At 51.9% G+C, this 11,558-nt stretch overlaps 1 protein-coding gene and 1 non-coding gene across 3 annotated transcripts in view; both read left to right on the top strand.

The window, feature by feature from the left end:
• The first annotated feature begins 1,379 nt into the window (after positions 1 to 1,379).
• On the top strand, positions 1,380 to 1,462 carry LOC121160395. Its single transcript, XR_005884546.1, has one exon. It is a non-coding gene; the product is annotated as a small nucleolar RNA SNORD60 (small nucleolar RNA).
• Positions 1,463 to 8,073: 6,611 nt separating this feature from the next.
• Positions 8,074 to 11,558, top strand: part of AP3B1 (adaptor related protein complex 3 subunit beta 1) — a 151,263-nt gene continuing 147,778 nt past the window's right edge. The window contains exon 1 of one of the 2 annotated variants that reach the window (XM_040985954.1): positions 8,074 to 8,295. In XM_040985954.1, the coding sequence (XP_040841888.1) occupies positions 8,168 to 8,295 (128 nt within the window). In that variant the 5' untranslated portion in view covers positions 8,074 to 8,167. The remainder of the gene's footprint in view (positions 8,296 to 11,558) is intronic. The other variant, XM_040985955.1, reaches the window with a different exon arrangement.

Raw genomic sequence — 11,558 nt, 5'->3', positions numbered from 1 at the left:
TAACAACACACACACATACACACACACACACACACACACACACACACACACACACACGGCAGGCGGAGAAGCTGGGAGACGTGAGCCCATCGGAGTCCCCCCACGACTGCAGGGTGCTCCCAGGGGTGAGGTGGATGTCAGAGGCGTTTCCCCCAAGCCTGCTCACAGCTCTCCATCCCGCTCCCAACCAACCTCCTGGGGCAACTGCAGGAAGCTCGGGCAGAACACCAGGCAGGCTGGGAACAGAGGGAGAAACTTCCTGGAGACTTGGGGATGTGCTGGTGAAGAACTGTGAAGCAGGCCCAGGGCACACCCTGCCCTGCCTGTGGGACCTGTGGGTGCCTGACAGTGGCTACTGTCCTTGGGGATGCCACGGCCCAGCCGCACAGCTTCACATCCTCCAAGTCTCCCAGCCACGCCTTTCAACCCCACCTGGAACCAGGGACCTAGGAATGTTCTGCAGTCCTGGGAGGTCTTCCCTGCAGCCGCCATCACAGCACGAGAGAGCCAGGGCTCCAGCTGCCGCCTTGTCTGTGAGAGATTGGTGCATCCCATGTGTGTGCCGGCTCCTTCCCTTCTTAGCATCCTTTCTAACTAAGCGTTATTGCAGGCCAAATACAGGTTACGCTTGGCCCAAGGCCTCCTAAGTCCTTTGCAGTCACACACACAGCTGCTCCCACCAGTTGCCCTGAGCCTACAGCTTCTAGTCTAAGCAAGGCATCTCCCCAAAGGCCACGCAAGGGTGTGTGAGCTCACCCTGAGCATGGCTGGGCAGTGTGTAGACCATTGGCTTGACGTGTGGCCCGAGCCTTGTTGCTTAAGTTGCATTCACTTTTGCCCATTGTTTGTGATGATGGTCTTTTTAATCATAAGCCTTCCTTTCCCCCAAACCTATTTATACGCCACTAAGTCAAGCTGTGCTAAGATGCCACTTTTGCATTCGGCTTCAACTCCACATGATAATTTCTCACTTGAAACAGCAATTATTTTATCAAGAAGACGCAGCTGCAAACACAGTGGCTCCTGCAATCTGCCATCAACTGGGCGCTCCCTGCTGTCAGGCCAGATGCTGAGCTCCAGCAGAGGAAGGAGTACTGGGTCACCCCACCCGAGAGCTCTGGCACCTCATCCTGAGCGCTGGATCCAGTGGGTAGCTGCTGCCGTCCAGTGGGTAGCGCTGGATCCAGTGTGCTGCATTCTGCTGGCCACACTGCCATTCCAGAAGAGTCTCTTGATCTGCCAGCTCCTCTCTGCTTTCTGCACTCCTCATCACCCACAGAAGCATACAATAAACTGCCGTTAGCAGCTGCCACCTATGCCTGTCTCAGTGTGGAAGGAGGACTTGGGGTTCTTGCTAACGCACGGTTAAAGGCTTCCACAGCTTGCAAAGAGTTGCCTTGATTTCTGACACCTTATGCAAAAAATGCATGTGCAGTCTGATGGCTTTGCTACATGGATGCTTGGAAAAAAAGCTGTGAAGGTGTTCAAGACAATAACACAGAATGCCAAGGTGTTAAATCAGGTGCAGGCCAAGTGGGTTCTGTCTGCAAGCACAGACCTGTTCTGTCGGCATCGTCTAATACCGTAGCTGCTGGCCACATGTGGCTTCTGAGCACTTAAAATACTTCTTGTAATCGTTCTGGGATTTTAAAAAGATTTATTTATTTGAAGAGCAGAGTTAGAAAAAGATGGGAAGAGAGCGAAAGGTCTTCCACCTGTTGATTTGTTCCCCAAATGGCCACACTGGTTGGGAATGAGCCAGACTGCAGCCAGGAGCACAGCCCTGTGCCTGCCTTCCGGTGGGCACTGGCGGGGAGCTGCGCCTGCCTTCCCGCGGGCACCAGTGGGGAGCTGCGCCTGCCTTCCGGCGGGCACTGCTCTCCTGTGTGCCTCCCTCTGGTTAAACAGCAGAGAATGTCCCTGGCCTCAATGCCATCTTCCTCTCTCTGCCTATGAGTTACAAGTAACAAATCAAAGCATACTAAGACTCTATGTGAATCTCTGCTCCCTTCTCTAAGATTGCTGGCTTCACAAAAGATAAGGATTAATGAAACCTTTGTATGACATCTGGGGTCTTTTGGGGGCATAAAAGGCTGTGTATTCTTAGCGTGCGCCATCCTGAAAATGTGGATGATGGCCGCAGTGTAGATTAATAAAATAATTTCTCCATTTAAGCATCTTCTTGTAATCTGCTCAATTATTCCTGACACCTTTTAATTCATGTAAGGTTGCTTGATAAAAGTACAGAATGACTCAGTAGGCTTGGATTTCAGATAAGCAACAGATAATTTTTAGTGTAGGTAACTCCCAGATGTTGCATAGAACATACTTTTAGTAAAAATTACTCATCTACAACCTGAGATTCAACTTCACTCACCTGTCCTGGAGCAGCCTCCTATATTGACGCTGGTTTGAGTCCAGGTTGTTGCCCTTTTAATCCAGCTACCTGTTGAAACTCCAGCGAAAGAAGGTGAATCTGACCTGAAGCCATGGGCCCCTGCACCCACGTGGGAGACCTGGAAGAAGCTCCTGGCTTCAGATCAGCTCAGCTCCAGCCGCTGCAGCCATTTGGGGTGCGAACCAGTGGGTGGAAGATAGCTCTCTCTGTCTTTCTCTCCTCTGCTTTTCAACTAAAATAAATAAAATTTAAAAAAAAAATCTTTAAAAGAAATGAGCAGCCAGAGACCACTGGCAAGGCAGGTTTATAACGGAGCTCCGCAGGGGGATTTTCATTAGGATCTGATTTTCTGTCCAGAAAGGGGTCATGTTTGGCAATCGGAGTTGACACACCCTGCTGCAGAGACAGACTGCTGAGGAAGGAACGCGTCTGCACCCGCCGTTGTTCTTGCTGGAAGAGCTGCGCGTTAGCTCAGCCCTGGAGCAAAATCGCGTGTTTGGATCAGAGGTACGTTGGCATCAGAAATTTGGAGAGAGGCTGGAGCCTTTTGGGGAGGGGAAGCTTTCGAAAGCTCAAACTCAAAGGCTAAAAATTCCACTTTTATTCTCTTTTAACAGCCCTTGGCTCATTTTCTGTAGAGGTTCAGTTTGTTGCCAAAGAGACCCATTACTAACTTGAATAATTACAGGCAGAGCTGGGGGTGGGGCAAAAGCTGGAGCTGCTGGACAGGCCTGAGCTGCAGAAGCCAGCGTGCCAGAGCCTGCAGCTCCAGCCACCGTTCCCAGCGGCCTAAGTCCCATCCGCAGGGAGTGGGCTGCAAAAGGACAATTGCACTCGTATTGAGAGAGACACAAATTAAAACTACACTAGGGTGACATGTTTTCAATCCAGCTGTTTAACAGAATTCTGAAAATGCGACCGTGCTCTGTCGGCCAGGCTCTGGGGAAGCCTGTCCTCCTTCCTGGTGGAGGGAGGGGATCTGCTCGCAGCTTGCAGGAAAGCTGCCATCCAAATGACCCACTGGAGACCCGGTCCGGCGAGCTCACCTCTGGGATTCTATCCCACAGTGCCTGGACTCCCTGCAAGTTTGAGGTTCTGCCACAGTTCGGGGACTTCCGGCCATCGCAAAGCCCTGATGCGTGGCATGGTGCTCCTCATTCTTTCGCCCTTCCCCTCTCAAGTCCTCAACAACCACTTGCTTGCTTTCTGTCTGTGGATTCGCCTGTGCTGGACATTTCTAGAACAAACAGAATCGTGTACTATGTGATATTTTGGGGCCAGCACCTTGCATAGCGGGTTAAGCCTCTGCCTGCAATGCCAGTGTTAGGTTCGCCGACCACCCGTGAAGGAACACATCAGCCGAGCAGAGAAAAGAATACAGATGGCCTTTATTCTAAGAAGCTGTGTTCCTGGGTCTTTCTTCCTGGTCCAGTGGAAAGACAGACGTGGAGAAGGGAGCTGCAGAGGATGAGGAAAAGCAAGGGATAAAAAACGTGCAGGGGTTCTACACCCCTCTCCACACGGAAGCTGAAGTGGGCCAACTGACCAGCTGCACTGGCTGAGTGGGCACCCAGCGGGCTGGCAAGCCCTGGGTCCAAGAAGCCCTGCACCCCGCTCACTCTGTGGACAGGTGAGAGAACTAAGGCCGTTGGCCACTGCCCCGTGGTGCCTTCACCCCGGGGTGTGTGGGCGGTGCTGGAATGCCACACATCCTGCTAGAGTACCTGTGTGCTCCTGGAGACCCCTGCGGCCTGCTAAGGACCAGGGCAGCTAAACAGCACGCCCTGGATCCGTCCACTGCCCGGCAAGGCGGGAGGGACAGGTGGCCGAGGCCTTGGGCTGGCCCCAGTGAGCACTGGCCCTGGCCCCGGGACATCACAGGACTGAAGGTGGCGGGAGGGCATCTGAGCCAAGGGCTCCGCACAGGATGCCTGGGCCCCGGCTGAGCTCCCCTCTTCCCGCCTTCGGCCGCGTGGTGTACGTGGTGCTCATCTGGGACTTGGCCGGTCAAGGTGCGCTCTCCCTGCACGAGCCAGGAGAGATAGTTTCCCTGTAAAATGGAATAATGATGGAAGTGTCCACTGGGGGACGTTGTCGCTTGTCATGATAAAAGAGGACCCACTTACAGAGCGAAAAACTGAATAAGCAAACAGATAGCGCTGAACTCTAGGGCCAAATGTGCTCCTAAAAGAAAGGGCAAAGGAGAAAAAAGGACTTTTAATGTAGAAAAATTGAGTGGTACGGTATTTGCGTCTCATGGTTTCTGTGAAAACAGCGCTCTCTGCTGCCCGAATCTGGGATTACAGACACCAGACAGGCGCTCTTCCGCTAATTGGGACGGATTATATTTTTAGTACAATGTTATTCTAATGAATGCAGGCCTTTGCTATTAACCTTAACAATCAAGAAACATGGAAAGACGGGAGACTATATTAGCTGGGATTTCACATTAACTGTATATGCTAATGTAACAGGAGTGGGTGCTTGAGAGCAATTTTATTACCTTGATTGCAATTATGACATGCAAACAAAAATCCCAAATATGTTTCATGCTCTCTCAGTTAATTAAAGGTTATAGCCTTTGCCAAACTCTGCACATAATTCAGACAAAAATTCCTCAGAGTCGATAGGTTGAGTGAAATACTTGATTTTCACTGCATGAACTTGGTCGTCAGCATTATTCACACGAACATGAGCACCAATACCCCTTCCTGACTGTGGTGAGGACCGCGTGGGGTGCAGCGATGGCAAGGGTGGAAGACGCAGTTCCTCACCAAAGAGCCAGCACTGGGATCGGTTGAAAGCTGCTCCAAAATGGCGTATTTGGTCCTGTGGTTTCCTGGGGAGACATCTGGCGTGTGCAAGGCGAGGACTTTAGCTGCTAGGCTACTGTGCCGGGTCCTGGCAGACACATTTTTTAATGTAGCCTATACAAAACCTATGTCTACATACATAATAATGATAAAATGTAATACCACATTCCATGTATGTATCTGCAGATTCTGACAATTACAGGATGAAGATATTAAATAAATTTTTTTCTTTGTTATTTTTCCTAAGGAAACAGTATAACAATGGTTTATATCTTCATATTATATTAGGCATTATATGCAATCTGCAGATTACTTAAAGTATATGGGAACATGTGCATGGGTTACATGCAAATACCACTCCCCATAATATGATGGCCCTGGGCATGGAAGGCTTTTGGTAGTGGGGGTCTCAGACGTCCCAGGCAGGATAGCACAGGTGTCCTGGGAAGCACCTTAACTGCTATGCCGAAGGCCCACCTCTGGTGGCCAGTGTTCTTCTAGCTGTTCCCCCTAGTAAACGGTCCCTACAGCAGACACAGGGTATCACCAGGACCTAGTCCCTTACTCCTAGCTCGAGACATCCTTGCTCTGCCTTTAGCAGCAGTGATACCACTGGCCCAGGAAACTACTGCAGTAAATGCCATCTCCATGAGCAGTGTGGGGGCTCACCTCTTCTCGCAGGCTCTCACGCCCTGGAAGTCAGGCCCACCACCCACAGTTAGTCCTCAGCTTGACTGAAGCCCTCTTGGCTGTCACAAGCATTCTGTGCTGAGCCACATCAGCGACAGCGAACGGCAGGTTGTGGTCAGGAGCTGAACAAGCCCCTCTTGGCCCCAGCACCCCAGCTTCCCTCGGAGCCTGGGAGCAAAGCTGTGGCTGCCAGGGGCTCCTGCTCTGAACCTTGCAGATAACTACCCACCCTTCTACCCACCCATGTGAGTGACCGGCTGTGTGTTGGGCAAGCACACCCACGCCCCACGCCAGGAGTCTGTCTCCACTCCTCCAACTAGTTCTGCAGCATCTTGTTCCTTGTTACGGGAGACACATTCAGGTTTCCTACAATGCTTTGAAACAGTTGTTACAACTTACACTGTCCTAGGATATCAGAAAATGTTAGCATCATCTACAGTGTGTCTAGGAATCAATAAAATGAATATCCATCTTAGAATTACCAAATGACAAGCCTGTATAATAGAAGAAAAACTCAAGCAGTCACTGACTGTATGATTTAATTGTCTTATTTAGGATCAAAATATATCACTGTTTCCCTGAGAAATTTTTGATTTACATGTGTGCTCCAGCAAATTTACGACTATCGTCTCAAACATGTCCTATTCGAATAAATTTCACAGTCTACTTAGCTACAATAAATGAGATGCAAATTTACATGAGCATTTTACTGTGAGGTTTTTGCCAATCAGATTAGTAAACACTAGAATGATTTACAGTGCTCAGAGCCAGGAAGGGCATGTGACCAGAGGGATTCTGATGGAAGACACGCTGGCACCCTCCTTTTGGGTCAGGCATCTTCCAAGGTCTGTCAAAACTTCCGCTGTATTATTTACTCTAGTATCGGACTTCTGGATCTTAACTTAGGGACACAGTGATGCAGGGAGAAAAGACATTTTTGGCAAGGTCTGTTCTCAGTCCAGAGCGGAAGCAACCTGCTTCTAATCAACAGGCTATTGAGGAAGCAAAAGAGAAGCAGATTCAGGCAGACATCAAATGGGCAAACACAATTTTTCGAAGGATTGATTTTATTCTTTTGAAAGGCAGAGTTAGAAAGGGACAGGGAGAGCAAAGGAAGTCTTCCACCTGCTGGTTCACGTACGAAGTGCCCTCCAGAAGCAGGGCTGAGCCGGGCAGAAGCCAGGAGTCAGGAGTTCCGCCTGGGCCTTCTAGGGGACGGGCTTGGGGCAGGAAGCTGGACCGCAGGCACCGACAGGCTGGGATGCCCAGTCAGACGAGGGCCTCCCAAGGTGGGGCCGGCCTGACCCCACAGATCCAGCTCGCTTTGGAGAGTGAATGTTTCTTTTGATTGCAAGCATCTCTCCTTTCACACGTGGTCAGAAAACCTCATGGTCATCTCAATACAGATTCTGCAGAGATTGGAATGTTAGAACTCCACTGAAGTTACTATGTTTAACAATACTGTGTTGGAGCCAGGTCTCTTCTGGTCAATCCATCACTGGTTTCAGTCATGAAAAAAAGTTACCCGTTCTTCTAAGAATATATGCTTTGCATCTGTTAAAATTATTTTTATTGGAAAGGCAGATTTACAGAGAGAAAGATTTTGTCTGTTGGTTCACTTGCCAAGTGGCCGCAATAGCTGGAGCTGAGCAGATACAAACTAGGAGCCAGGAGCCTACGCAGTGACTCAACAGGCTAATTCTCCACCTGCAAGCACCAGCATCCTATATTTGCACCGGTTTGTGTCCTAGCTGCCTGACTTCCCATCCAGCTCCCTGCTTGTGGCCTGGGAAAGCAGTCGAGGACGGCCCAGAGCCTTGGGACCCTGCACCTGCATGGGGGACCCGGAAGAGCTCCCAGAACTCCCTGAGGGGCGCGAAGCCTCCCCGCCGGCCGGCCGGGGACCCCCGAGGAGCACGGAGCCTCCCCGCCGGCCGCGCCGGGGACCCCCGAGGAGCACGGAGCCTCCCCGCCGGCCGCGCCGGGGACCCCAGGGCCCGTCGGCCCCTCAGCGCCGCGCCTCCCCGCGCCCGCCCCGCCGCCCGGGCCCGGCCCCTCAGACGCCGCCAAAGCCCGGAGCCCGGAGCGCGGCGCGGAGCGGCCTGCCGGGACCCGCCCCCGCGGCTCGGGGCATGCGCGGCCGGCGGCGGCCGTGACGAGTCCGGAAGCGCCTGCAGCTCGGCCGCCGCCTCAGGCAGCCGCGCCGTCCGCCCGGCCGGAGCCACCTCGCCGAGCACCGCGGCCGCCGTCCGCCCGTGCCGCGGCCATGGCGAGCAACAGCCTGGCGTACAACGAGCAGTCCGGAGGGGGAGAGGCGGCGGAGCTCGGGCAGGAGGCGACCTCCACCATTTCGCCGTCGGGCGCCTTCGGCCTCTTCAGCAGCGACTTGAAGAAGTGAGGAGCAGGTTTGGGGGGCCGGGGTGGCCGGAGGGGCAGCCGGCCCGGGCGGCCTCCAGGCTCGGGCACCGGGCACCGCGCTCGGGCGGCGGAGGGCTGGCCGGGGGCCTGCGCGGTGACCCCGAGGCGGGGCAGGGTGTGCCCGCCGGGGAGCGGCCGGAAGGTGGCCGGGTCCTGCTGGGAGCTCGGGTTTGTGCAAAGTTAGGAAGAGTGGACACATGACCCCCAGGCCCCCAGGATACCTTTAGTCGGTTTTCTCTTTCTTTCTTTCTTTCTTTCTTTCTTTCTTTCTTTCTTTCTTTCTTTCTTTCTTTCTTTCTTTCTTTCTTTCTTTCTTTCTTTCTTTCTTTCTTTCTTTCTTTCTTTCTTTCTCTCTCTCTCTCTCTCTTTCTTTCTTTCTTTCTTTCTTTCTCTCTCTCTCTCTCTCTTTCTTTCTCTTCTTTTTGTAAGACTAGAAAAGTTTAAAAGTAACCGACTTGATTCTGAGACTATACGCTTTGCATTCTTAGATGAAGAGAGAGATCCCCAGAAGCCTTGCGTAGTTGCTGTGCAGGCACCCGAGTACTTGAGCCAATGGCTGCCTCCCCAGCGTATCACTTTGCATTTAGGTGATCAGTTGTTATTATTATGTTTTGAAGAATTATTGTTTTATCCTAGAGGACAGAAGGAGAGAGATCTTTTTTTTTAAGATTTATTTTATTTTTATTGGAAAGGCGGATATACAGAGAGGAGAGACAGGAAGATCTTCCGCTGGATGATTCACTCCCCAAGTGAGCGCAACGGCTGATGCTATGCCGATCCAAAGCCAGGAGCCTCTTCCAGGTCTCCCACGCGGGTGCAGGGTCCCAAAGCTTTGGGCCGTCCTCGACTGCTTTCCCGGGCCACAAGCAGGGAGCTGGATGGGAAGCGGGGCTGCTGGGATAGAACCAGTGCCCATATGGGATCCCGGGCGTGCAAGGCGAGGACCTTAACCACTGCGCCATCGCGCCGGGCTCTTCTGTCTTTTTGATCACTGGCTGCAAGGGCCAGGGTTGGCCAGGCATGACCAGGCTAATGCCAGCAGCCAGCAGTTCCATCTGGGTTTCCTGCCTCGGTGCAGGGGTCCAGGCGCGTGGGTCACCCTCCGCTGCTCTCCCAGGTTGTTAGCAGGGAGCCTGGGAAGAGGTGGGGGATGCCCATGTTGCAGACAGCTACAATGCTGCTGCCCCACGGCCTTTTTTTTTTTTTTCTAAGTAAGCCTTACCTATTTATTTGAAAAGGAGAATTGGAGGGACAGGGAGAGAGATCTTGCATCTGTTGGTTCGCTTTCCAGATGGTTACCGCTGCCAGGCCTGGGCCAGTGCTGGGCTTCCTCACTCTGGCACATCAACACATCCCTAACATTGTCTCCTCAGAACCGTTAGAGAATAGCTTACATGCTGCTGTTCCTTTCCCCTTGAGGCCGTAGTGTGTGATTATAAACAAAGACACTCATTTATACACCTATAGGACTGACACAGGGCGTGGAACGTTGGTTATAGTTTTGTCATTTGCTCCAAAGACTTTTCCTTTTAGCATTTCTTTTTGCTTTTAGTGAAGCATTTAGGATCACGTAGTGTTTATCGTTTGTTAATCTCATTTAAAGATTTATTTTTTATTATTTTTTCATTGGAAAGGCGGATATACAGAGAGGAGAGACAGAGAGGAAGATCCTCCGTCCAATGATTCACTCCCCAAGTGAGCGCAACGGGCCGATGCCATGCCGATCCAAAGCCAGGAGCCTCTTCCGGGTCTCCCACGCGGGTGCAGGTTCCCAAAGCTTTGGGCCGTCCTCGACTGCTTTCCCAGGCCACAGGCAGGGAGCTGGAAGGGAAGCGGGGCTGCCGGGATTAGAACCGGCGCCCATATGGGATCCCGGGCGTGCGAGGCGAGGACCCTTAACCACTTGCGCCACCGCGCCGGGCCCTGTTAATCTCATTTAATCTGGAATAGTTCTTGAGCCTTTCATGACCTTGACATGTATAAAAAATCCAAGCCAAATATGTTGTAGCATGTCAAATCAATTTTGACTTTGAGTTGTACATCCCTGATTAGAACGTGTCATGGAGGCTGTGCCCTTTTCCCACCTTCAGGCTGTTGGTTTTCCCAGTCCAAGTGTTATCCAGACCTTGTGCTGTTTGATCATTACTCCCCCAGCAATCTGGGGTGATGCTGTTCAGACCATGCCAGGTCCTGTATCTGCCAACCATTGGGGAGTCTCCTGATCACTCTTCACACAGCGGCTGCAGAATGGGCAGCCCCCTACCCACTGTCCTGGTGTTGCACTCTGATCCTTCACGATTCTCTTAAGGCCGCCAGGGCAGATGTCAGCATTGTGGTGGAGTGGGTAAGTCTACCTGCTGCACTGCTGGCTTTCCATATGGGCACCAGTTTGTGTCCTGGAGATTCCATTTTTTTTTTTTTTAAGATTTAATTATTTTATTGGAAAGGCAGATCCATAGAGAGAAGGAGAGACAGAGAAAGATCTTCTGTCTGCTGCTTCATTCCTCAAGTGGCCCAACCACTAGAGCTGAGCCGATCCAAACTAGGAGCTAGGATCCTCTTCCAGTAGTGTCCATGGGTGCGGGGTCCCAAGGCTTTGGGCCATCTTATACTAACTTTCCCAGGTCACAAGCAGGGCACTAGAGGGGAAGCGGAATAGCTGGATGGGATGTGGAATGACGCCCATATGGGCTCCCTGGCATGCAAGGTGAGGATTTAGGCTGTTGCTCTGGTCCTGAGGCTCCACTTCAGCTCCATCTCCCTGCTAAGGGCTTGGGACAAGCAACTGCAGGCAGCCAAGTGGCTGTTACCCATGGGGGAGACTTGGGAGGAGCTTTTGGCTCCAGGCGTTAGCCTGTCCCAGGCCTGGACGTTGTGGTGATGTGGGTATCAAGCCAGCAGATGGCAGATCTGTGTTATCCCTCTCTCTCTAATGCTGCTAGGCCATGGCGCCCGGCCCACATTTAGAAGTTTCAAACACCTTGCAGTTGGAGGCATTGACACTGTTGGAGCCTGGAGTCGCAGGCATAAGCAAAGAGGAGGAGCAGGCTCCTGGCTCGCTCTCTCTGCTCCAGAGCAGAGTTGCTGAAATGAGAATCACCTCTGTGAGTGATGTTTAGTGTAGCTTGTGTGTCTGATTAATTAGAAGGTTTGAAGATTTAAATCTCTTTGAGTTCTGATAACTCAACTCCAGTTTTCCTAACTGACTTTGCTTATTAATTTTGTTTATCTGATTGAGG

Source organism: Ochotona curzoniae, unplaced genomic scaffold, assembly GCF_017591425.1.
Source record: "Ochotona curzoniae isolate NIBS_2020 unplaced genomic scaffold, NIBS_Ocur_1.0 contig_4501, whole genome shotgun sequence".
Lineage (NCBI taxonomy): Eukaryota > Metazoa > Chordata > Mammalia > Lagomorpha > Ochotonidae > Ochotona > Ochotona curzoniae.
Note: the sequence above shows the minus strand (reverse complement) of the source record. Positions and strands in the feature narration are given on the sequence as shown.